General features: G+C 47.2%; 1 protein-coding gene across 3 annotated transcripts in view; it reads left to right on the top strand.

The window, feature by feature from the left end:
• POU6F1 (POU class 6 homeobox 1) overlaps positions 1–27,831 on the top strand; it is a 164,845-nt gene that overhangs the window by 119,853 nt on the left and 17,161 nt on the right. For all 3 annotated transcript variants that reach the window (XM_075337130.1, XM_075337128.1, XM_075337129.1), the window contains 2 exons: positions 12,728–12,869; positions 20,022–20,190. In XM_075337130.1, the coding sequence (XP_075193245.1) occupies positions 12,728–12,869; positions 20,022–20,190 (311 nt within the window). The remainder of the gene's footprint in view (positions 1–12,727; positions 12,870–20,021; positions 20,191–27,831) is intronic.

The raw sequence follows: 27,831 nt of genomic DNA, 5'->3' as shown, positions 1-27,831 counted from the left end.
AGCGGCCGGCCAATAGAAGCGGAGGGGCGGAGATGAGCGGGGCGTAAACATCCCGCCCACCTCCTTCCTTCCGCATTGCCGGCAGTACGCAGGTAAGCTGCAGTTCATTGTTCCCGGGGTATCACACGGAGCGATGTGTGCTGCCTCAAGAACGATGAACAACCAGACGTTCAATTTTTAGAATATGAACGACGTGTCAGCGATCAACGTTTTAACGCACAATCAGGGTCGCACGTAGCTGTCACACACTACAATATCACTAACGATGCCGGATGTGCGTCACTTACGACGTGACACATCGTTAGATATATTGTAGCGTGTAAAGCTTTACTCACATTTTTTACTGATCCCAATGTTAAGGCAGCCAGGACCGGCTCCAGGTTTTTGTGGCCTCCGGGTGAAAGAGTCTCAGTGGACCCCATCCACACACAGACACGCACATACACATACAGGCATACATATACATATTTGAAGACAAATTCAGAAAAATACATATAAACAGACAAATATATGCACAGTCATATACACTGACATACATGCAGACACAGACGCATTAGGGGTCGTGCGCACGTTGTGTAATTCCATGCATTTACACTACGTATAGCACTGCAGTGTAAATGCATGCGTTCTGCGTCCCCTATACAAGCTATGTAGATTGTGCATGAGACGTGCGCACGTTGCTTTTATGAACGCAGCGATTTGGGTGCTAAAATGTTGACCCAAATCTGTGCGTTCATAAAATGAGCATGTCAATTATTCCGTGCACTATGGATGCAGCTCCCGCTCTGTCTATGGTGGGGGAAGCAGCCAGAGCGCATGAAATCGGATTTTCTGTACAGAAAAACTGCATCCATTATGCAGTGTTTCTGCAGCGATTTGACGCGCACATGTGCTGTCAAATCGCTGCAGAATATTCAGCAGTTACGTGTGCATGAGCCTTTACAGGTATTAATATGGGGAAGTCGCCAGCAGCCTCACTCACCTCTCCCGCTTGTTTCCGTCCAGCTCCTTCAGGACATGTGGCTGTGTTTCACGATGGCTGTCACTAACAGACATGACTGCACACTGACAGCACTGCTGTATATACATCACAGGAGGGGCAGGGGGCATAGACGTTACTGGAGTGGCAAACAGCTCTGGTGGTGTACTCATTACTGCGATGGGTGACATAGCGCTCTGGGGGACCCATATAGTTCTGGGGGGGGCCACACAGACTGCTCTAATTCATATATACACACACACAGTACTGCTTCTTACACACACAGCTCTGACACACACACACTACAATGCACCCTCTACACACACACACACACACACACACACACACACTACAATGCACCCCCTACACACACACACACACACACACACACAATGCACCCCACATCACCTCCTACACACACACAATGCACCCCACATCACCACACACTACAATGCAGCCCCCCACACACACACACTGCACCCCACATCACCTCCCACACACACACACACACACACACACACACAATGCACCCCACATCACCTCACACACACACACACACACAATGCACCCCACATCATCTCACACACACACACAATGCACCCCACATCACCTCACACACACACACAATGCACCCCACATCACCTCACACACACACACACAATGCACCCCACATCACCTCACAAACACACACACAGAATACAATGCACCCCCCCATTACCCCTCCCCCCACATACAATACAATGCACCCCCCCATTAACCCTCCCCCACACACAATACAATGCACCCCCCCATTAACCCTCCCCCACACACAATACAATGCACCCCTCATTACCCTTCCCCACACAGAATACAATGCACCCTCCATTACCCTTCCCCACACACACGATACAATGCACCCTCCATTACCCCTCCCCCCACACACAATACAACCCTCATCACCCCCTACACACACAAATTACACTACCCCATCACTACACACTCCTCCCCCCTTCCTCGGAATACAGTGCTCCTCCTCTGCCTGTCACAGAGCTGTGTTCCGACCTTCACAGATGTTCCCCGTTCTGTGTCCTCAGCCCCTCCTCACTCATCCCCATTAATTACGCCTGTCTCTTCGGCTCCTTCATGGAGCGCTCGCTTCCTCTTGTCCCCTGTGCCGGCGCCTGCAGCACTGTGATGACGTCAGCAAGGTGCTGATCTCATCACGTTGCTGCACGTCGGGGGCGGGGCCGGGTCCCGGCGCGCTGTTCAAATGTATTTACGTCTGAAAGATGCAAATACATTTGAATAGGAAGAAGGAGGAAGCTGCGAGCCCCGGCTCTGCTGCGCTCCTCTGCACTGGGTGCATGCCGAGCACAGCACACAGCAGAGCCGACAGAGCACAGCACACAGCAGAGCCGACAGAGCACAGCGCGCTGCCTCCTGCTAGTGTGCCTGGCATGCACACAGTGTAGAGGAGCGCAGCGGGGACAGCAGATACAGCGGCGCACTACACCGTGCCCCTGCTTCTAGGGAGGGGGGGCAGCTGCCCGCCCCTCGCTGGGTACGGCCGCAGCACATAGCAGGGAGCATTAGCACACCTGACCCCGGAAGTACAAGCGGCCGCTGGTACTTCCGGTGTCAATCAGCGTCCTGTGCCCGCAGTTTGTTTTTGCGTCTTAAAGACGCAGATACAAATAAATAGCGGTGCTTCAACACCCCGCGCCTCCCCCCCCCCGAAAACACAGCTGATTTATTAGACTGTCTTTACGGAGGGGGAGAGGGTGTGAAGAAAAAAAAATGCTGACAGGTGCCAAGTATGGTGGGGGCCCCCTTAAAAGCTCTTTTGGTGGGGGCCCCTGGGCTGGAGCCCCGTCTGCCCCGCCTATAATCCGGCCCTGAGCCTGGGCCAACGAGATGCAGAGGTGGGGCAGATCACCCTGATGGAGTGGTCTCAGATCAAGGACCTATGCACCCTTCTGCACAGTTTCAACATGGCGACGAATATGTTTAGCGCTGACAATGCCATTATCAGCATGACAATTCCAGTCATTTACATGCTGGAGCACACGCTAAACACTATTCGGAGTCAGGGGGTGGGACAACAGGAAGGGGAGGAACTACAGGAGGATTCATATGCGCAAGACACAACAACATCACCAAGGTCCAGACGTTCATAATCACCAACGCGGCAGGCATGGGACCATGGGGGACAGGGATCAACAAGGGCGCATGGTAGCAGGCGAAATGTTTAGGAAGGTGCAGGAGAACATGAAGAAATGGAGGACGAACTGTCCATGGACATGGAAGACTCAGCGGATGAGGGAGACCTTGGTCAAATTTCAGTTGAAAGAGGTTGGGGGGAGATGTCAGAGGAAGAAAGAACGGTTAGCACCTCTGTGCCACAAACACAGCGTGGACTTGGTCCGCATGGCTGTGCAAGACACATGAGTGCCTTCTTGTTGCACTACCTCCAACATGACCCTCGTATTGTCAAAATTAGAAGTGATGATGACTATTGGCTTGCCACACTATTATGTTTAATCTCTTTTTTATTGAAAAATTAAGGTTGGTTACAATAAGCAGGGCTGCAGACCAAGGCAAACCCCCAAATAGAGACAAAACAAAAAAAAAAAACAAGAATGCAATGAAACATGAAAGGCTTTCTATGGTTGCAGCCATATACAGTTTGTTACAATAAAGAACATTTAACAACATTTATATCATTCTGTCTTTAAGCATTATAAAATCCATAAACTATACCATAAACAGCAAAGATTTACCATTCATACCATAGAGGCACATAATGGTCAGTCGAAGGAAAAGAAATAAAGAGAGAAAGAAAGAGGGAAGTAGACAAAGTGAATGATGACGGGGAAAAGGATCATGGGGAAGGGCAAGAAAGGGCCGGGAATAACTAGCAGGGAAAATCTAGGTAGAGTCTCAACTCGCCCCAAAGAGGGACCTGAAGTCCGGAGAATCCAAAAACATGACCCAGGGACTCCAGATCTTAATACATTTTTCAGTAGCGTCCTGAATTTCAGCAGTGAGACTCTCCATTCTGTAAAGGGAGGCCATCTCCTCAAGCCACTCATCCAAGGCGGGGGCACGGGTTGACCTCCAGTGTCTGGGGATTACGGCTCTGGCAGCCGCTAGGCAAAACCGCAATAGTCCCATTTTCTGAGATTTCACAGACCCCGGTAGGATAGATAAGAGAGCGATTTGTGGAGAACCAGAGAGGGCCTCCCCACTAATGCTATTGTATGCCGAGAAGACACCACTCCAAAAAGGCTTAATGAGGCTACAGCTCCACCATATATGCAACATATCCCCCCTCTCGTGATTACACCGCCAACATCTGTCTGACACTGAAGGGAAGATTGCGTGTAGGGCATGAGGGCAGCGGTACCAGCGGGTGAGAATTTTATAACCCTTTTCCTGGACCGAACAAGCCCTAGAAAATTTGTGAGTGAAAAGAAAAGCAGTCCTCCATTCCTCAACCCGGATAGTCACGCCCAAGTCTCTACTCCATCCCCTTACAAATTTGAGCTCATCCACATCCCCCTTCTGGATCAAAAGGTTATAGATAAGGGACAGGGTATGTCCCGGAGCCTCTTCTAAAAGAAAGAGCTTTTCAAACGAGGAGGGGGGGGTAGCATAAAGTGCCTCCCGGCCTGATCCGGTCAAGAAAGACCTGATCTGGAAGTATTCAAACCAGGGTATGGCCCCTCCCAAGGCAGAGAGCAAGTCGTATGTGGGCAATGGGGATCCCTGGAGTATGTGAAAGAAGCGCTCGTCCCCGCTCCTCCTCCGGCACAGGAAAACATCGGCCCCAACTGCCGGGGCAAAATCTGGGTTTGAAAAGATAGGGGAGAGGGGACCGCGCCCCCTGGACAGACGACCCCTTTTGGTTTCTAAATCCCACGTCCTCAATGTCACCCTCAAGAGATCAGCCTCAGAGAGAGGCTGGCCCCTGGAGCCCGAGCTAATCCAAGGGAGGTAACGCAAGGGGATCTCGTGGTCCATTTCTTCTAGGGGCTTTGTGGCCCCATGATATTGCCAATCTAGTAATCGCATCAGTAGAGCCGCTTTATGATAGAATTTAAGGTTGGGCAATCCAGCCCCCCCCTGGCTTTTAAGTCTGCAAAGGGTGGTGAAGCCTATCCTCTGGCGCTTACCTCCCCACACGAAGCGCGTGATAACTGACTGCAGGCTGGAGGAAAAGGCCGCAGGAGGAACCAAGGGGACCGTCTGGAACAAGTACAAAAAGCGAGGCAAAATGTCCATTTTGATAACATTTATTCGTCCAAACCAGGATAGTCTTTTACTATTGTATGAGGTAAGATCCTTTCTTGTTCTGTTGAGAAGGGGAAGGTAGTTAAGCTGATATAGTTTTGAGAGATCCATGGGGACTGTTATCCCTAAGTAAGTAATGGCGGAGTCCTGCCACTTGAAGAGGAAATTTCTCTTGATATGATCCACCTCAGCATCAGGGAGAGATGCCTCGGATTTGGAGTAATTGACCTTAAAGTTGCTGAGGTGACTGAATTTTTCAAACTCTTGAATAAGTGAGGGGAAGGAAAGGCGAGGCTGTGAAATGAACAGAAGTAGATCATCTGCGTAAAGAGCTGCCTTGCATTCCCCACCCCCCACCCCTATCCCGTGGATACTGGAATTGTTTCTGATGGCCACGGCAAGGTGTTCCATAACCAGGACATAAAGTAGGGGGGAAAGGGGGCACCCCTGACGTGTACCATTATGTATTGCAATTGGTGATGAGAGAAACCCATTGACTTTGACCCTGGCAGATGGATTCCTATAAAGGGAAGAGACCCTTTCAATGAATTTGTCTCCCAGTCCCACCTGCCGCAGAGAGGACATCACAAACTCCCAGCTGACTCTATCAAAGGCCTTCTCTGCATCAATGGAGAGAAGGCACGTAGGGAGACCTCTGGCCTTAGCCCGTGCCATAAGAATAAGGGTTTTGTTGGTATTGTCCCTGGCCTCACGACCCAATACAAAGCCAACCTGATCAGTGTGAATAATACCGGGAAGAAGTGGAGCCAGTCTATTGGCGAGAGCCTTGGCAAAAAATTTGATGTCAGCATTGATGAGGGAGATGGGTCTGTAGTTAGAGACAGATGAATGATCCTTCCCCGGTTTGGGTAGAACACTAATATGTGCTTCTAGGGACTGGGCGACAAAGGGGGAGTCTCCAGATACAGAGCCAAAAACCCTCGTGAGGAAAGGGACAATTTGGTCACCAAATATCTTATAAAATTTGGAGGTAAATCCGTCCGGACCCGGACTCTTACCATTCGGGGAGGCTTTAATTATGGCGAGGATCTCTTCTGTGGAAAAGTCCTCTTCCAAGGCTACCGCATCCCTTTCAGAGATCCGAGGAAGTGCAGTTTGCTGCACATATTCGTTAACTTTACGCTGGAAAGATTGTGGCGGCATATCTCTAAACTGCCCCTTCAAATTATAGAGGTCATCATAGAACGAACGGAACAGGTTTGCAATTTGGATGGGATCTTGGGTCGGGGCCCCCCCCCCTGGTCTGGATTACTATGGCTCCGGCGCATGCGCGGTAGAGGGTACCCTCACGTCATGAGTCCACCTGACTAGATCAGGTGGCGAATATGGCGGCGTCCATAGATATACTCTGGCATGTATGCAAAAATCTCCTCTGGCTTCTAATTACATGCTGGTAAGCAATCTTTGTTCTGATTAGGATATGTATTTAAGACACGCTCACCATGGCTTTCCTCACTTTTCCCTGAGGAAGCTACACCTTGCTGTAGCGATACGCGTGGGATCACCACCCCACCCCCTCTTCTATTTTATGGCCTTTAACCTTTATTCATACTGGCGTCCGCACTTACTTTTCTGGCTTGACAAAATTTATTCCAGGTGATTGTTGTGGCCTAGGCCACTCAGGTGTCGTATTGTTATGCATTGACAGTTGGTTTCTATATCTGGGCATTTGCACTTTCTGTCTCAATCCCCTGTTTTGTATCCTTTGGTTCCATCTTGCAAGTGTACGCTTTCACCAGCAACATTCATTGGTGTTTTTTGGCCTACTGAGAGTGTGGGGTGTGTTTGGTGCCTTATACCTTGGCACCAAATATGTGTTAATATATGAGCTTACGCTTTTTAATTGTTTTTAAATGTTGTCCATGGTTTTGTTTTGTGTCTAAATTAATAAATGATATATTTTTTTGCTATATTGGTGATCCCACTTTTTGCACGTTTTCTTTCTCTTTCTACTGATATTGTTCTCTAAAATGTGCTAGTGGTGTTTTGATCCCTCTGCTTTGACTTATATATGTAAATTACATTTGGTGCCCTCCCACACTCTAGTGTCCAACTGGTCTGGATTTTTGGAACATGGCCAATAGCATTTCTGGGGTGCAGAAAACGAGCCAAGGCTCTCCCACACTTGTCTGAATGCTCATATAAATATCGACTTAACTTGGCCCTTTGTCTCCTGTACCTTTGATCGAGAAGGTCCCTCAGCCCCTCCCTAGCCTTTGTGAGGTCCGCATAAACCGTGGCGGAAAGGGATTGCTTGTGTGCGGCTTCCAAAGAGGCAATTTGCTGTAGGAGCTCTGTGAAAAGGGAAGACCTATCCTTCTTCAATCTAGAGCCATGTTTAATTAATAAACCTCGAACTACACACTTTAGCGCCTCCCATTGTGTCGGAAGAGGAGTCGGGTCGCTGGCATGATTTTCCAAGAATTCAGATATGTGGCTCCGTATTTCACTACAGCACAATTGATTATTAAGCAAATTTTCATTGAGGCGCCAAGTCCATGGGCGCTGTGAGCTATTTGGAGGAGTGAAGTGAGCAAAGACCGGGGCGTGATCGGAGAGAGAAATGTTCCCAATAGACGCTCCAACCTGCCACGTCAGAACATGTTGGCTCAGGAGGATCATGTCGAGGCGGCTATATGATGAATGGGCTGGGGAGTAGTAGGAGTAATGTTTTGTGGTGGGGTATAGGGCACGCCATACATCCACCAACTGCATATTTTGAATGTCACGTTTAAGGGCCTTAGGTTTTCTGCGTGGTATAAAATGACGCCCTGACGAGGTGTCTGTCTGGGTCCAGTGTGAGGTTAAAGTCTCCACCAGCTACTAACACGCCCTCAGAAAATTCAGCCAGACGGGACAGAATAGAGGCGCAGGCCCGAGAGGGATCCCTGTTGGGGAGATACCAGTTGGCAATTGTATATACGGTGGAGCCAATGCATAATTTCAGAAAAAGAAACCTACCTCCGGGGTCGGCCAAGGAATCCACAATCGTGTGGGTCAAAGACCTGTGAAGGGTAATAGAGACCCCCCCCAGACCTGGAAGCCGGGTTGGGGCTGTGGAACCAGGAGGTGTAGTTCCTGTCCTTCAGTGCAGGGAGATGGCCTTCCTTGAAGTGAGTCTCCTGCAACATAAGTATGTGGATCCGTTTTTTGTGCATTTCAAATAAAATTTGCAATCTCTTCCGAGGCGAGTTGAGACCCCTGGTGTTGTAAGAGGCAACATTAATCTGCGCCATTGCTCCACGATATGAGGTATTTAGTCTAGGGACGGGGGAGGCAAGGAGGGTGGGAGAGAGAAAAGAGGGATGAGAGAGGAAAGGGAGGGAGATTGGATTCAAAGGAGGAGGAGAGAGCAGGAAACAAACAAAGGGAAAGAAGGAAGGATTAGAGGTTAAATGAGAGGAGGATCGAGGAGGTAGAGATAGAGTAGAAAACTAAAAAGATGTGGACTAATGGGCTCAGTCCACTAGCTGGGATAAAGAAGTTAAACGTCCTAAAGCCGTTGGACCCCTGTGGGGGACTAGGCTTTCTACCAAGGGGAGAGGGGCCCCCCTTGCTGCCCCGGATTAAGGTGTTCAATACAGAACTGAAAGCCCACTAGCCATGGCCCAGAAGCAGAATTGAGCGAGAAAGCATAGAGAAAGGGAGAATCAGGAGAAAGACATCTTGTCAAGATTCGAATCTGGGTCCCCAAGTTTATGGGCCAGGGGGACCTCAAGGTGGACTCCCCGGGCTCATACTGCATAAGAGTCTCCACACACCAGCAGAGCATACAGCCTAAAAGAAAAAGTTAATCGACATCAGTGAAAATCAGGCAAATGTAGAACGCCACAACCTCAATTGGCAAAACTGTAAAATGAAAAGTCCCTGAGATAGAACCCCCCCCCCCCTATAACTCAGGAAAACAACCAGATTTATATGGAACCGAGAAGCAGGGATTCTTATCAAGAAAGTGCATCTATCTCATTGACGGTGGTCTCTGGAACGATGTCGCGGCGGGCCTCCCTCGGGCTCCAGAGGGATGCCCGGCCAGTCCATGATCTCAATCCGCGGGATGCGGAGGGCCGCTGTGAAGGAATCAATGTCCCAAGGTGAACGAAGAATATGCATTTGGCCGTCATATCGTACCTGCAGGCGGAACGGGAATCCCCAGCTGTAAGTGAGGTTGTGTGCCCTAAGCAGATCCAGAAGTGGTCTTAGGGCTCGTCTCCTCTGAAGGGTGAGGCGGGATAGGTCCGGCAGGATCTGGAGCTTGACCTTTTGGAAGAGAGCTGAGGCACCGTCTCTGAGCTTTTGCTGGATGGCCTCTTTTTGCACGTAGTGATGGATCCTGCAAATGACGTCCCGGGGACGGTTAGGGTCAGACGATCTGGGCCCCAAAGCTCTGTGAGCCCTATCCAGCTCTATCTCATTAGCAGGGGGAGCATCCAGAATTTTGTTAAACACTCGTTGTAGAACCCGTGGGAGATCTCTGGAGTCTACCTCCTCAGGAAGGCCTCGGATTCTGAGATTATTGCGGCGGCCTCGATTCTCGGCATCATCTAATGCTTCTGTGAGATAGTGTATTTGCTGAGCATGCGCATCTAGACTTTGCTGGTGAGAGAAAACGTCGCTCTGGATGGATTGTATTTTATTGGCTTGAGACTGGACCTGGCTATCAATTTTCTGCACATTGGCGCGTAAAGTAGAGAGTTCTGCGCGGTACGCTTTTTCAAGCCTTGCTACAATCATGTCCATGTCTTCCCTAGAGGGGATGGTATTGATGCGGGCTCGGAGGTCTTTTAATTCGGACAGGACTTCCATCCCCTGGGAAGTCAAGACAGGTGAGGCACATGAATTATCAGCATCAGTACAGCTTGCTGTGGTTGCTAGGGCTGCAGGCCTGGTGTAAGTGGTTGCCCCCTGCTGCTGATTCCCGAGACTCTGCACTGGAGGGGGAGGGGGCACAGCAGGGCTATTTATCAGAATCATTTCCCCAAGACTCTCACCCTCCCATCCCCCACTGGTACCTTGTGCTTCTGAGTCCAGGATAAGTGGGTTAGACGCTGCTAAACTGCTTTGAGCCTGGATAGCAGTACACAGTAAAGGGCCAGGAGAGAGGTGGAGGAGGGGAACAGCAGCAGGAGCTGGTGTTTGCTGTTTGTCCCGAGGCTGTGCAATGTCCGGTCCATTATCAAGGCTCCCCAGGGAGCTGTTACATGTCTGCTGGGGCTGTGGATCTCTGAGGCCCCCTCCTGGAGTACTGATCTTATCCTCACTGCAAGGGGGAGGAGGGGCAAGGAGGATCACTGGAGCTGACAGGTTTATACCTTCTCCAAGGGCTGCATTCCCGTGCTGGGTGTCCAAGGAGGGCAGAGACTGGGGTATACCTGAACCTCCTACTGTGTCTCCCGACCGAGCTGATCCCCTAGTGGAAATTCCCTCGCTGTGGGACCGCAGGTGGAAATCACTGGACCTGCTGCGGGTCTGTGGAGCCTCACCTAGGCTGTATGCTGCCTCGTGGCTGTGAAGGCTGGCAGCCATATTTGGTGGAGCTTGTCTGGAGGAAGCTTCTGAGGCCCTGGGGGAAAAACGTTGTATGCCACTGCTAGCTGTCTGAGCCTCAGAGGACCGATGCCTGACCAATCTCTTTCTCTTTCTGTGGCTCATATTCCAGGGCCAGGGACCTGGGGTGCTGTATAGTCGGTTGTTATCCAGGGCAGGTTAGGGAGCCGAGATGAAGTGTGTCCTCACTCCTCCATAGCCAGGCCACGCCCCTCTTGCCACACTATTAGATCCCCGGTACAAGTCCAAATTTTGTGACATAATTCCAGCAATAGAAAGGGACGCACGTATGCAGGAGTATCAGCAGAAGCTGTTACTCGATCTTAGCTCGGCTTTTCCACCAAACAACCGTGCAGGTGCAGGGAGTGAATCTCCCAGTTGTAACTTGACAAACATGGGACGGTCTCGTCATCTTCAACAGTCTACACGTACCAGTAGGACTGTATCTGGTGCTGGTAACAGCAATTTTATGGAATCTTTTCATAATTTTTTTAGACCCTCCTTTGCAAGGCCGCCAGAGACAACAAGTCTAACACATAGTCAACGGCTGGAGAGGATGATACAGGAGTATCTCCAAATGAACATCGATGCCATGACTTTGTAAATGGAGCCTTGCTCATTTTGGGCTTCAAATCTTGAAAAATGGCCAGAGCTCTCCACTTACGCCTTGGAGATTTTGTCGTGTCCAGCTGCCAGCGTTGTCTCTGAACGTGTCTTCAGTGCTGCTGGGTGTGTGCTGACAGATAAGCGCACACGTCTGTCCAGTGACAATGTGGACAGACTAATGTTCATTAAAATGAACAAGTCATGGATCCACAAGGAATTTACTACCCCTGTGTCATCCTGGGGAGAGTAAATGCTTGTGGATTTGGAATGTGCTTGATGCAAATCAAAACATCCTGTTTGCAACTAGGGCACAAGTGCTGCCACTGATGGGGTGTCTGTGTGGCCCAATTTTTGGAAAAAAGGGAGACTCCGCTTGGAGTAACCCTTCCTTGCTGTGTTTTTTAAAAATGATCCAAGATGAACAGAGCTGGGATCAGGAAAGACTTTGCTACCTACCCCGGTGTCATCCTGGGGACGGTTAAGAATGGCGTATTTTTGAATGTGCTTGATGCAAATCTAGCTGTGAAGTGTACAACTAGGGCACAAGTGCTGCCACTGATGGGGTGTCTGTGTGGCCCAATTTTTGGAAAAAAGGGAGACTCCGCTTGGAGTCACCTTGCGGTGTTTTACATGATTTTAGAAGGGCGTCCCATGCCTATATCTGTGTCTCGTCCTCTTTTTCTTCGTTACGCTCTTTTGTTTTCGCATGAGAATTTGTTCTTGTCACTTTCCCATGTGTTTGTGTTCTGTTGTGAGTTGTTTGTCACCTTTTGGACACCTTTGAGGGTGTTTTCTCGGTGTTTTTATGTGTTTGTGAATGCCTGCCATTGTTTCCTATGTGGTTCGAGTTCGGTTCGACGAACCGAACTCGAACGGGAGCTCCGTTCGGCGAACCGACCTCGAGCCGAAGCACGATCGGTTTGCTCATCTCTACTCTTCACCCTAAGCCATGAACTCGACTAGGCTTGTGACATCTGAGGCCCAGTTAAGACAGAAGAGCTGGCCTAGAGGCCAAGCAAAATGTGTGACAGGGGAAAATTAGAGTCGTGAAGAGCTGTAAGGTGTGGTTGTGTTTTTTGTTTTAATTGTTTGCCGGCCCCCAAGAGTAAAGCAAAATGGTGGCCAATTTGCTGAATTTGCACAAAGCATATTACCATAAATGCGTATACAATTTCATTGTAAAATTTGAGGAGAATTCAACTCTTTCAAATAAATTTTCTCATCTTGAATTACTAGATGAAGAATGTCTCAAAATTCTATTGTTCTTTAACATGTTTTCCTCTGGGATTTTTTTCTCAATTTTAGCCTGTTCAGCAAATCCAACCTGCTCCTACCATAACACAACCATCAGTGGTTGTCACGAATCCATCTCCAGCAATCACATCTACTTCTAACCAAGTCCATGTCAGCTGTCCTGAGCCTCCAACTGTAAGCCAGCTTGTGTCAAGTAAGTAAACCACGTTCCCTACCAATGTGCATGCGACATATTTATGACTAGTCAGCCTTATATATTAAACCCTTTCCTGTCCTATGCTGTAAATATGTAATCAACAATGTAATCATGCAATCAACTGCTTATGGAGTGACTGATTGACAGCTACCATCTGAAGACCATGACAAGACTGTCACCCCACTCATGACACCCCACTTACCACACTGCTAGGAATATACGTGCCATTAATACCCAGAAAATTTATGAAGAATTTGCAGTCATCATTTTACCTAATTGCCTCACTCTCATGGCTCTGTAGTATTTCATTAAACATTTTTGCGCAAAATACCCTGAATGAAGCTATACCTCCTACCGGAAGTGCTTCTAGGCTTTCCAGCACCCGGGGCAAGAACTCAGTTTGACGCCCTCCCCCCAAATCCCCACCCCGCCCACCAGGCAGTTTGGGTGGTCGTCATGTGACCAATCACTTCATAATTCTCTCAATGTTCAATGGGATGAAAAGCTAATTTTCACATGCAAGTATGAAAATCACATATGAGTGGAGAGGCCATGTGGTGACTGCTAGAACCAGCAAGCAGAGATGAATTGTGACAGTGGGTATATTACACGCTGTTAGAACTGAGGATAATATACTGCTTAAAGCGAACCTTTCACCAGTTTTTTGCCCTATAAGCTGCGGCCACCACCACTGACCTCTTTTATATACAGCATTCTAACATGCTGTACATAAGAGCCCAGACCGCTGTGTAGAACATAAAAAACACTTTGTAATACTCACCTAGAAGGTCGCTTCGGTGCAGACTGTTCAGATGGGCTTTTTCGTTCTCCGGGACCGGCGCCTCCTCTTTCGGCCATCTTGGTCTTCCTTATTCTGAAGCTGCGGTGCATGACACGTCTAAGTCATACACACGTGCCAGCATTGAGGTCCTGCGCATGCGCACTTTGGTCTGCCCTGCTCAAGGCTGATCAAAGTATTGTAGGGCACCTGCGCAGGACCTCAATGCCGGCACGTGTGTATGACATAGACGCCTCATGCAGCGCGGCTTCAGAATTGTATTGCAAAGTCATTTTTATGTTATACACAGCGGCCTGGGCTCTTATATACAGCATATTAGAATGCTGTATATAAGAGCTCAGTGGTGGTGGCCGCAGCTTATAGGGCAAAAAAATGGTGACAGGTTCCCTTAAATTTTGTAATTAAAGGGGTTGTCCAGGTTTGAGATTAAAGAATGCAGTTACTATTCGTGACTTCAAGCTTCTTAATTCTTTAAATGCATGCTCTGCACACTTTTACAATTCTCCGGTGTCAGTGACGAGAGTGGACGATCATGTGAGCACAAGTATGAGATTTGTATACATTCTGATTTGATGAGTCCAGCCTCAGTCAATTAATTTTCATTAAGCATATCTGTTCAGCACGTGACCACATCTATGTATATCGCATACTTGCAGCTTCGTAACTTCCCACTGTTACCGCCAGCACCAGATAATCTTGACAGTGTGCAGTGCGCGCACTGTGAGAATTCAGAAGTCTGCAGTCACATAAAGTGACACATAGAGTGACTGCAGGCTCATCACAAACTTGGACAATCCCTTTAATGCTCCTAACAACATAAATAAAAACATAGTAACCCTTAACTTGTCAGATGGCACAATACTTTATTAAAAAGATTGTCCACTACTTTAACATTGATGGTCTTTCCTTAGGGGCCCTATGCACACTACGACATCGCAAGCCGATGCTGTGATGCCGAGCGCGATATTCCCCGCCCCCGTCGCAGCTGCGATATCATGGTGATAGCTGCCATAGCGAACATTATCGCTACGGCAGCTTCACATGCACTCACCTGCCCTGCGACGTCGCTCTGGCCGGCGAACCGCCTCCTTCCTTAGGGGACGGGTCGTGCGGCGTCATAGCAACGTCACACGGCAGGCGGCCAATAGAAGCGGAGGGGTGGAGATGAGCGGGACGTAAACATCCCGCCCACCTCCTTCCTTCCGCATAGCCGGCCGGGACGCACGTTGGAGATATTCCTCGCTCCTGCGGCTTCACACACAGCAATGTGTGCTGCCGCAGGAACGAGGAACAACATCGTAACATCGGTCTTCCCCAATTCATGGAAATGACCGATGCTACACCGATGATACGATTACGACGCTTTTGTGCTCGTTAATCGTATCAAAAATGCTTTACACACTACGATGTCGAGAGCGACGCCGGAAGTGCGTCACTTTCGATTTGACCCCACCGACGTCGCACCTGCGATGTCGTAGTGTGCAAAGGGTCCCTTAGGATAGATCACCAATGTCCGATTGGTCAGGGTCCCTCATCTGGTACCCCAGCCAATCGCCTGTTCTAGGTGCCGTGTCGGAGGGGACAGGTGGCCGGAAGTGCTTAGTTCTGGATCTGCTCCGTCATCTGATAGTGGCAGCAGCCTCCCATTAAAATCAATGAGGCGGATGTGCAGTACCCACCCACAGACTGTATCAGTGGAGGGAGCAGATCCAGAAATATGCATTTCCAGCCACCTGCACCAAGAACAGCTGATCAGTGGGGGTCCCATTTTGCTCACATCTAAAGAAATGCGCAAGTGGGAGCGAGGCCTAATGATGGGACATAGTCAGTATCACGAATAAATATTTACATTCAGGTACCTTTTATAGATGTTGTCTCATTGTCGATTCTTTCTATTCTTCACCTTGTCCTGACGCCATGATGACTTTTCACATTCACATCTCGTCTCTGCAGATTTTCATCTTCTCCGATTTTCAGCAGCACATTCTGACATGATGCCCTTAAAAATAGCAGAATGATTAGAATATTCCTATTTAAAAATATCTGCCCTACACTGTGCCCCAGAATAAATAATAATGACCCCTCACTGTGTTCTCTGCACGAAATATGACCCCACACTGTCCCTCTTATGGTACATGCCCACCACATTGCCCTCTCCTTTCCATACTGAGCTTCTTCACACTGTCCTTTACACTGTGTCCCCTTATACTACCCAGTTTTTATACTGTGCTGTCTCATCATACCCCTCCTCACTATGGCCTCAAACTGTCCTCCCATTCTGCCCGCTCTCCATACCGCCCCTCTCCACTACCCAGTCTCTATTCTGTGCCCTCTCTCATTTTTATCATCCCTTAATGTCTCCTCACTACCTTCTCCGTGTCCATATACTTTTCCACCTTACTCCCCATCCTGCCCACTTGCTCCTCATACCATGTCACTCTTTATTCTGTGTCCTCAAAATTTCTTTCCCGTTTGCTCCCCATACCATGTTCGTATACATTCCCCCAATCGCTCCACATACTATGTCTGTATACATCACCCTTCACCCTCTCTGTCCCCATACATCAACCCTCACTCTCTCTCTCCCCATACATCACTCCTCATCCTCTCTCGTCCCATACATCACCCCTCATCCTCTCTCCCCATACATCCCCCTCATCCTCTCTCCCCCAATACATCACCCCTCATCCTCTCTCTTCTTCATACATCACCCCTCATTCTCGCTCTCCCCCATACATGACCCCTCATCCTCTCTCCCCCATACATAACCCCTCATCCTCTCTTTCCCCCATACATCACCCCTCATCCTCTCTCTCTCCATACATGACCACTCATCCTCTCTCTCCACATACATAAACACTCATCCTCTCTCCCCATACATCACCCCTCATCCTCTCACCCCATACTGTGTCAAAAGATAGTTTCCTCTCCCCATCCTCTCTCCTCCATATTGTGTCTATAGATACTGCCCCCTCCACATCTTCTGTCCACTCATACTGTGTCTATATATACTGCCCCCTCCCCATCCTCTCTCCTCCATACTGTGTCAATAGACACTGCCCCCTCCCCACCCTTTGTTCCCTCATACTGTGTTTATAGATACTGACCCCACCCCATCCTCTCTCCTCAATATTGTGTCTATAGATACTGCCCTCTTCCCACCCTCTGTCCCCTCATACTGTGTCTATAGATACTGCCCCCTCCCCACCCTCTGTACCCTCATACTGTGTCCATGGATAGTTCCCTCTCCCCTTCCTCTGTCTCCCCATTCTATGTACATAGATACCTCCCCCTTCACCCCATAATTTTCCTCTTTGGTGTCACTGTCTTCAGCTCCACACTGGAGCAGTTATCACCAGCGCTCTCTGCAGCCTCTACGCTGTGGCCCTGACTTCCGGGTCAGCAGTGTGATCAGCTGACCTGATCATACTACAGCCGTCTCTCTGACCCGGAAGTCAACGCCGGCACTCACCGCTTCAATTGTCCTCGCGTCTGAAAGATACAAGGACAATTGATCAGTGGGAGCTGGCACGCTGCAGTTTCTATGAGTGAGGCTGTCAGCATGACAGCTGCGCTCAGAGAATGGTGGCTTCCACTACAGGGTGGCAAACGCATCTGCCAGGGAGACTTTCACTGCGTCGCATCAGGCAGTCCGACACCGCCACCTGACAGTTGCGCTGCCTAGGGCAGATGTCCCGCCAGCCCCTCCTTAGATACACCTCTGCCTCCTACACATAAAACAACTCAGCACAGACACACTGCAGACATGTCTTCGACAGCGGTGCTCCAGGTGTGCTGAATGTCTGTGGAGAGAATCCTATTTGAATGAAGATTTTATCCATTATAAGTTTATGCTTAAAACATACAAATTTTCCCTTCACCTCTCCAAACAAGCCTACTTCACCACCCTCATCACTTCAACATACAACAATCCTAAAAAACTCTTTGACACTTTTCATACCCTCCTCAGTCCAATAGTGCAGGCCCCAGCCTCCAATCTCAGCGCTGATTATTTCGCCAGTTATTTAAAAGAAAAAATTGACCATATCCGACAAGAAATTTTATCCTAATCCCCGAATGCCTGGGGGGCAGCCTAAAAACGATAGGCCTCCCCAGTCTGACAATACCAGCCAGAAGCTGTGAGGATTTATCTTGGCTGCGTATCAATTGGGGGGGCACCGCACTTTGTTTTTTTTTTAATTATTTATTTTACTGCACTATATAGACCCGCCCACCGGCAGCTGTGATTGATTGCCAGACGGCTGCTGGCGGATATTTTTAGGGTGAGGGCAGCCTAAAAACGATGGGTCTCCCAAGCCTGAAAATACCAGCCCCCAGCTGTGAGACTTTATCTTGGCTGGGTATCAAAATTAAATGGAACCGCACACTGGTTTGTTTTTTTTTAAATTATTTATTTATTGTACTGTATGATATAGACCCGCCCACCGGCGGCTATGATTAGTTGTAGTCAGACAGCTGTCACTCAGCATGGGGGCACGTCTGACTGCAACCAATCATAGGCGCCGGTTAGCCGGGGAAGCAGTGAATATGAAATGAGCCTAATGAGAAGCCAGCACTTTCAGAAGCAGGAGAAGCCACGGGAGCAGTGTTGACAGCCGTGCCACGCCGATGATCGGTGAGTATGAAGGAGGGAGAGACCGACTGACAGAGAGAGAGACCGACACCGACAGCGAGAGAAAGAGCGACCGAAAGACCTGCGTTTTTGTTGACAAGAACGCACCAAAATGCAACCAAAATGGACAGCTAAACATTTTGGTTGCACTTGGCACACCTCATTCATTTCAATGGGTGGAAAATGCAACCAAAACGCAATGAAGAAGTGACATGTTGCTTTTTTTATGCAGCGATTTTGACAAAGATTTGTAAAAAAAAAACACTGACGAAAAAAAAATCAAAGTGCTCATAGAATTGTGTCTTTTCATAGACTTTGCTGGGGAAGCAAAACGCATGCAGTTTGTCATTGACACGGTGCAGTTTAAAACACAACCAAAATGCAAGAAAAACCGCAACGTGTGCACATGGCTTTAAGGCTGCTTTACACACAACGATATCGCTAACGATCTCGTTAGCGATGTGACACGCCCAGATCGTTGTTACGATTTGCCGAGATCGCTGATAGGTTGTTTTGTAGCGGTTACACATACACATCTCACAAAACGACGCTACATCGTTCAGCGATATATTGTTTTACCAAGGAGGTCGTGTGGATGTTGTTCGTCATTGGCAGGGTGTCAAACGTAGCAATATGTCTGCTGCATTCCAAACGACAAACAATAATTTGAAACTGAACGACGTGTCAACGATCAACGATTTTTACCCTATTTGCGATCGTTCGGAGTCGCACGTAGGTGTCACACACACAACAACATCGCTAACGATGACGGAAGTGCGTCACGAAAACCATGACCCCGACGACATATTGTCAGATAAATCGTAGTGTGTAAAGCGGCCTTTACTCTTATTCATTGTCTGGAATATTGCAACTCTCCACCAATTTGTTTCCCTCTTAGTAAACTCTCTGCTCTCCAATCCATCCTGAATGTAGCAGTCAGGATCATATATCTGTCCAATTTCTACACCGATACCTCTACAATGTGCCAATCATTGCACTCGTTGCCCATGTGCTACCGAGTCCAATATAAACTTATCATTCTCACACACAAAGCTCTCCACAGCTCTACATCTCCTCCCTCATCTCTATCACTCTACCTGAGCCTTCTGGTCTGCTAATGACCTAAGACTAATATCCACAATAATCCGAACCTCCCACTCCTGTCTCCAAGACTTCGCAGGAGTTGCGCTAATTCTATGGAATGCCCTACCAAGGACAATTCGATGAATTCTTAATACCCACAGTTTTAGGCGAGTGTATATACTATACCCACAGTTTTAGGCGAGTGTATATACTAGTGTATATACTAGTGTTTATACTAGTGTATATTTGGACACAATAGGTGACTGCTGTACTATACATTCCAGGTGTGCTGAGCTGTTGGTGTGCTGACTGACAGCTCAGTTACACATGTCTAATCTTGCGTCACGTCTATTTATTATATTGATGGCTGACCCATACATGACAAGCACTTTTACCATTTACAGTGTGTCTCCCCTACAATCTCAGAGATTGTAAGCTTACGAGCAGGCCCTATTGATATCTGTAGAATTATGTGTTACTATCTAATAACTTTAGGGTCTGTACATGTCCGCTCTGAATTGTGAAGTGCTGCGGAACATGATGGCAGTATAGAAATAAAAATGATTATTAAATTGTTATTACTTAAAATATTCTTGTGAGAGAAAGGGTTAAAACAAATATTCTCTATGTTCAGAGCCGCACTCTGGAAACTATGATGAGGATGGAATAAACTTAGAAGAAATACGTGAATTTGCCAAGGATTTTAAGATCCGGCGTTTATCTCTTGGTCTGACACAAACGCAGGTGGGTCAAGCTCTGACAGCCACAGAAGGACCCGCATACAGTCAATCAGCCATCTGTCGGTAAGATTCAATGTTCATTGGAAAAGGTTTTGATATATAATTTTTTTTTGTTTTGGTACTTAGTGACCTGATTGTATACTATGGCCTCATGCTCTATTCTTTGCTTGCTTTAATTTTCATCTCCTCCCTCCCCTTCACCGAGTACCAGCTGACAGTGCGCTATTGCGAACAGGGCGCTTTGGCCGGCAGTGTACCTGACTTGGGCACACACATCAATAGAGAGAAAAAGAGAGACCACACAGTCGGCGTGTAATGTCAGAATGCTTTGGTGTCCTCATGTTGCCAATACCAATGCGTTTCAAAGGAATGCAGATTTTCTCAATTTGCCTTAGCTGGTAACACACCGAACCAGCTTTCTACCAGCAGCTTAGTTCAACCACAGTATCCCCTCCCCCCTCCATTTTTCAGGAGTGCCAGTGTCTTGTATGAATAGTGTTTAAAGTAAACCTGAATACATCACTGGTTGATTTTAATAGTGAGAGCACGTCCTGGATCTCACACATATACAAGCAAAAAGTGGCTGACAGGAGTAAATCATAGAAAAAGCTGCTTCCATTCACACAAATCTTAGGCTTCCATATTATCATCATGTCTAAACAGGCCAGCAATCATCCGACTAAACAAGTAAAAAGCTCAATCGTTGGGTAAGATGATACTGAAAGGGACTTTGTCAGCACAGAATGACTTCAATCCACATACTGCCCGATCATGCATCATGGCGTGGCCAATCATTTAAATATTCCTTCCCACTTTCTTGTTTTCTGTCTACAGTCATTCCATCTATGTGACATTTAAGTACATAATGTTGAATATCTCCTGAAAAAAAAATAATCTAGTGAAACAGCTTTTTTTGTATAGATCACTCATGTTATATACAAAAAGAGGAAAATTAACAAGAGATGTCTTCGAAGGTTGGTGCGAATGTTGGAAAAAACACCATGTCAAACATCCAGAGACCTGAAGGCCAAACTTGAACAGTCTGGGGTCATGGTTTCAACAAGTTCCATACACCGCACACAACCCCAAGCAGCGCTTTATGGGTGAAGGCCAAGGAAGATAACATTTCTGAAGAAAAGACCTAAAAAGGAACAACTGATCATTGCCAAAGAGTACCTTGACAAACCACAATCCTTTTGGCAAAATGTTCTGTGGACAGATAAAACAAAAATAGACCTTTTTGGCAATGCAAAGCAACAGTTTGTTTACAGATGGCGCAATGAAGCTTATAAGGAAAAGAACACCCTTCCAACAGTTAAGCATAGTGGCGGATCCATAATGCTGTGGGGTTGCTTTGCTGCATCTGATACTGGACGCCTTGACCGTATCTCAGGAATGATAAAATCAGAGAATTATCAAGAGGTTTTAGACTGAAATGTCCTAAGAAAACTTGGTTTGAGTTAAAGATCATGGATCCTACAGCAAGACAATGACCCAAAGCACACATCCAATCGTACACTGGAATGGTTGAAAAAGAAAAAATGGACTGTTTTAAAATGGCCAGCAATGAATCCTTACCTCAACCCCATTGAAAATCTTTGGAGTAAGCTGAAATCTGCAATTGGGAAAAAGAACCCTGCAAATATTCAAGAGCTCGAACAAACTGCAAAGGGAGAGTGGGTGAAAATACCAGCTGAGAAGTGCAAGAAGCTTATAGATGGCTACAAGAAATGTTTGGAGGTTGTCATTAATGCCAAAGGATGTGCAACCAAGTATTAATTAGGGGTGTCTTTTGCTGCACATACTGTTTATTATGTTTATTCTTTGAAATTGCAACATGTAAGTTGACAAACTATGTTTAATTGTTGTTTTACTTTGGACCACTAATTAAAAAATCCTGAGGATATAACTTTGGTATATTTCCATTTATGTATGAAGATATTGTACAGTGTATGAAAAAAATTAAGGGGTGCTAATAATGGTGAGCAGCACTTTATCTCCGCCATTTTCTGGCTAGATGAAGCCGGAGCTGTCAATCAAAGAAGAGGGGAGTGTGGACTTAAGCGGGCTTTACACGCTACGATATTAGCAATTGCTAGCGATCTCGAGCATGTAAACACCCGCCCCAGTCGTGCATGCGATATCGTGTGTTCGCTGCCGTAGCGAACATTATCGCTACGGCAGCGTCACACGCACTTACCTGGTCAGCAGCGTCGCTGTGACTGCCGAACAATCCCTCCCTCAAGGGGGAGGGACATTCGGCATCACAGCGACGTCACCACGACGTCACTAAGCGGCCGGCCAATCAAAGCGGAGGGGCGGAGATGAGCGGGACGTAACATCCCGCCCACTTCCTTCCTTCCGCATTGCGGCCGTCGGCAGGTAAGGAGATGTTCCTCGTTCCTGCGGTGTCACACACAGCGATGTGTGCTGCCGCAGGAGCGACGAACAACATCGATAATCAACCATTACCGATTTTTGGTTTTGGGACGACCTCTCCATGGTGACCGATTTTCACCATTTTTGAGGTCGCTTAAGGTTGCTGGTAAGTGTCACACGCTGCGATATCGTTAATGATGCCGGATGTGCGTCACTAACAACGTGACCCCGACGATGAAACATTAACGATATCGTAGCGTGTAAAGCCCCCTTTAGACGGAAAACAAGCAGGTGGGAAGGTGTATTTAAATGATTGAACACTCCATGAAGCACCAAGCAGCTGTACTTGGATTGAACAGTCATTCTGTGCTGATAGAGTCCCTTTTAAGCTACCTTTTAAAAATCATAATTATCAGCAGCACATTGTCCTGTGTAAATAGTGGATGTGCTGTAAAGAACAAGATATTCCGTCCTCACAGAACAATTGTATTAAAGGTAATATCTGGTCTTCTAACAAGTGTGCAGTCGCTGTATGTGACTGTAGACTTTGAAATTCTTACAGCGTGTACACCCCACACTGCCAGGATTCTCCATTTATTGCTGATGAGAGTGGGTGTTCACGTGACCACAAAGTATGTGATTTGCATACATGAGGTCACATGCCACTAGACGTGTTTTGCATTTCTCAGTACAAATGAATTTAGTGAGGCTAGGGCGGGCTTTACACACTACGACATCGCAGGTGCTATGTATGTGGGGTCATGTCGAAAGTGACGCACTTCCTGCGTCGCTCTCGACATCGTAGTGTGTAAATCCTAGATGATACGATTACGACGCTTTTGCGCTCATTAATCGTATCATCGGTGTAGCGTCGGTGAATTCCATAATTATTACGTAATAATTACGGTCCGATGTTTTTCCTTGCTCCTGCGGCAGCACACATCGCTGTGTGTGAAGTCGCAGGAGCGAGGAACATCTTCTACCTGCGTCACCGCGGCTCCCGTCGGCTACGCGGAATGAAGGAGGTGGGCAGGATATTTACATCCCGCTCATCTCCGCCCCTCCGCTCCTATTGGCTGCCTGCTGTGTGACGTCGCAGTGAAGCCGCATGACCCGCCCCCTTAATAAGGAGGCGGTTCGCCGGCCAGAGCAACCTCGCACGGCAGGTGAGTGCATGTGAAGCAGCCGTAGCGATAATATTCGCTACGGCAGCTATCACAATGATATCGCAGCTGCGACGGGGGCGGGAACTATCGCGCTCGGCATCGCAGCATCGGCTTGCGATGTCGCAGCGTGCAAAGTACCCCTAAGACTACTTTCACACATCAGTTTTTTTTCCATCAGGCACAATCCGGAAAAAAAACGATAAAACGGATCTGGCGCCGGATCTGTTTTATCCCCATTGATTTGTATTAGCGCCGGAGTATGCTTGATGGCCTTGTGTTGCATCCGGCTTTTGCCGGATCCGTCGTAATTGGCTAATGCGGCAGCCGGATGGAACTCTCTTGTAACGTTTTTGTCTCTGATGCGATACGGCGTAATTTACAATGGAGGTCTATGGACGCCGGATCCGCTGTAATGCAGCAAACAACGGATGCGGCCGCCGAATCCGTTTTTTTCAACTGCGCATGCTCCAGTGTATTGAAAAAAAAGGATCCAGCAAAAAAACGGACAAAACTGATGCAAAAACGGATGCTCCGGGTCCTTTTTTGACGGATCCGGTATACCGGATCCGTCAAAAAAGAAAAAAGGATCCGGCACATCCATTTTTGCTTGTTCTGCGCCGGATCCGTTGCATTAGGCACACGCCGGATTGTTGATGAGGCCAAAAAACTGATGTGTAAAAGTAGCCTAAGTATATCTACTGAGAATGTAGCCAGAAGTATGCATATTGCATAATTGCAGTCACCTGATCGCCCACTATCACCCCCGAGATTCTCACTGAGAATCCTGACCGCATGAGATTTGTGTGCTGTAAGGATTCCAAAGTTTGCAGATGCACATAGTCATGGAGTGTTGGCACTCTTGAAATTTGTTTCAGAAAATGAAGTATTTCTTAGAGAAATGTATTGCAATTACACCTTTTGTTCTACACGTTTATTTCCTTTTTGTGTTTCATAGTTTCATAGTTTTTAAGGTTGAAGGGAGACTCTAAGTCCATCTAGTTCAACCCGTAGCCTAACATGTTGATCCAGAGGAAGGCAAAAAAACCCCAATGTGTCAAACAGCTCCAATGGGGAAAAAAATTCCTTCCTGACTCCACATTCGGCAATCAGACTAGTTCCCTGGATCAACACCCTGTCATAAAATCTAATATACATAACTGGTAATATTATATTTTTCAAGAAAGGCATCCAGGCTCTGCTTAAATGTTTGTAGTGAATCACTCATTACAACACCATGCGGCAGAGAGTTCCATAGTCTCACTGCTCGTACAGTAAAGAATCCTCGTCTGTGATTATGATTAAACCTTTTTTCCCTCAAGACGTAGCGGATGCCCCCGTGTTCCAGTCGCAGGCCTAGGTGTAAAGAGATCTTTGGAAAGGTCTCTGTACTGTCCCCTCATATGTTTATACATTGTGATTTGATCCCCCCTAAGCCTTTGTTTTTCCAAGCTAAATAACCCCAAGTTTAATAACCTGTCTTGGTGTTGCAACCCACCCATTCCTCTAATAATCTAGGTTGCTCTTCTATCTACCTGTAAGATTATGCTATTTATAACCTTCTATGCTTTTGCATCAAGAAAAGCATCCATTCCTCTCTTAAATTCATTCAGTGAGTTGGCCATCACCACTTCCTCAGGAAGAGAGTTTCAGAGCCTCACTGCTCTTACTGTGAAGAACCCTCTTCTATGCTGATGTAGGAATTTTCTTTCCTCCAATTGAAGAGAATGCCCCCTTGTTCTTGTCATAGACCTTTGTACAAACAGATCATGGGAGAGATCTCTATATGGCCCTCTGATATATTTGTACATATTTATTAGGTCTCCCCTAAGTCTTCTCTTTTCTAGAGTAAATAGACCTAATTTTGATAACCTTTCCGTGTATTGTAATGCACCCACTCCATTTATTATTTTAGTAGCCCGCCTCTGAACCCTTTCAAGTTCAGTAATGTCTTTCTTAAGCACCGGCGCCCAAAATTGCACACAATACTCCAAGTGTGGTCTGACGAGTGATTTGTACAGCGGGAGAATGATGTTTTCATCTCGTGCCCCCAGACCTCTTCTTATGCATCCCATCACCCTATTTGCTTTGGTGGCTGCTGCCTGACACTGGGCACTCCAATTTAGCTTCTTATTGACTAAGATGCCTAAGTCTTTTTCCATGTCTGATTTCCCCAGCAGTTTCCCATTTAGTAAGTAATCTTAGCATCTGTTTCTCCTTCCCATGTGCATAACCTTACACTTATCTGTGTTAAACCTCATTTGCCATTTTTCAGCCCAATTCTCCAATTTACTCAAATTTATCTGTAGTTGCAAACTGTCCTCCTTTGTGTTAACTACCTTACATAGTTTTGTATCATCTGCAAATACTGATATTTTACTCTGTAAACCATCCACCAGATCATTAATAAATATATTAAATAGTATTATAGTGTGTGTATATAGTGTGTATTGGAACAACACTAAAAATCTGAGAAAAATAGGCACACTAAACCCCAAAAATAGGCAGGACAAAATTGTTGGCAGACTCACCAACCTGTCACCAGTTTTTTGCCCTATAAGCTGCGGTCACCACCAGTGGGCTCTTATATACAACATTCTAACATGCTGTATATAAGAGCCCAGGCTGCTGTGCATAAGATAAAAAACACTTTCTAATACTCACCTAAACCGGTCGCTGCAGTGGATGTGGCTCAAATGGGCGTCTTCGTCCTTCGGTGCCGGCGCCTCCTGTTTTGGCCATCTTTATCCTCCATCTTCTGTATCCGGGGTGCATGACACATCCGACGTCATACACACTCGCTGGCATTCAGGTCCTGAGCAGGCGCACTTTGATCTGCCCTGAGCAGGGCAGTTTAAAGTATTGTAGTGCGCAAGTGCGGGATCAGTAAGTGTGTATGACGTAGACACGTCATGCACTCAGGCTTCTGAAGGAGGACAAAGATGACCGAAAGAGGAGGCGCTTGCACTGGAGGACGAGGACGCCCATGTGAGCCACATCCACCGCAGCAACTAGTTTAGGTGAGTATTATAAAGTGTTTTTTATGTTCTAAACAGCAGCCTGGGCTCTTATATACAGCATTCTAACATGCTGTTTATAAGAGCCCACTGGTGGTGGTCACAACTTATAGGGAAAAAAACTGGTGACAGGTTCCCTTTAAAACATTTATGAACTTTTACCATATTTGACTGTAGGCCTCTTTGTAGGCCTCATTCCATTTTCAGAAACCATAGAATTATGTGCTTTATCAAAAAGCTCTGTCTTATTCTCATCTATCTACATGATTCTTTCACAGAAAGATTTTAGTTCCCTCAAGTACATTTTGACAAACTGCACTAACTTTTTTGTCTCATTTAATTCAAATGTCAATAGATAGTTTGCGCTGACTGATGCACCCTGAGCCTGCAGGACAGCTTAAATCTCTTTGGAACTTGGTTTGGCTGCTTATCAACCCTCTAGAGTATCCTGCCTTGCCCCATTAATCAATTTTTCTATGGAAGAACAGGGATGAGAGCAATCAGCGGCACATCCATCCAAGTAAAAATATAATTTGTTCAAAAGTCCATAAAATGTAAGTCCATGTGGAATAAAATTACAAAGCTTTGTAATTTTACTCCACATTGAGTTAAGGTCGCTTTACACGCTGCAACACCCGCCCCCGTCGTTTGTGCGTCACGGGCAAATTGCTGCCCGTGGCCAACAATATCGTAGGTACGCGTCACACGAACTTACCTTCCTAACAACGTCGCTGTTGCCGGCGAGCAACCTCTTTTTTAAGGGGGCGGTGCGTGCGGCGTCACAGCAACGTCACACAGCAGGCCACCAATAAAAGCGGAGGGGCGGAGAGCCGCCGCATGAAGGTCACTCCCACCTCGTTGCCGGAGGACGCAGGAACGCTGTTGTTCGTCGTTCCCGGGGTGTCACACATAGCGATGTGTGCTGCCTCAGGAATGACGAACAACCTGCGTCCCAAACGAGCAACGATATTTTGAAAATGAACGACGTGTCAACAACCAACGATTTGGTGAATATTTGGGATAGTTAGCGGTCGCTCGTAAGTGTCACACGCAACAACGTCGTTGCGTGTAACGGGGCCTTTACCTTTTGTGGACTTTTGAATAATTGATATTTTTACTCAGATGTATGTGCCGCTGATTCCTCT

Source organism: Anomaloglossus baeobatrachus, chromosome 2 (genome assembly GCF_048569485.1).
Source record: "Anomaloglossus baeobatrachus isolate aAnoBae1 chromosome 2, aAnoBae1.hap1, whole genome shotgun sequence".
Lineage (NCBI taxonomy): Eukaryota > Metazoa > Chordata > Amphibia > Anura > Aromobatidae > Anomaloglossus > Anomaloglossus baeobatrachus.
This window is presented reverse-complemented; position numbering and strand designations above follow the sequence as displayed.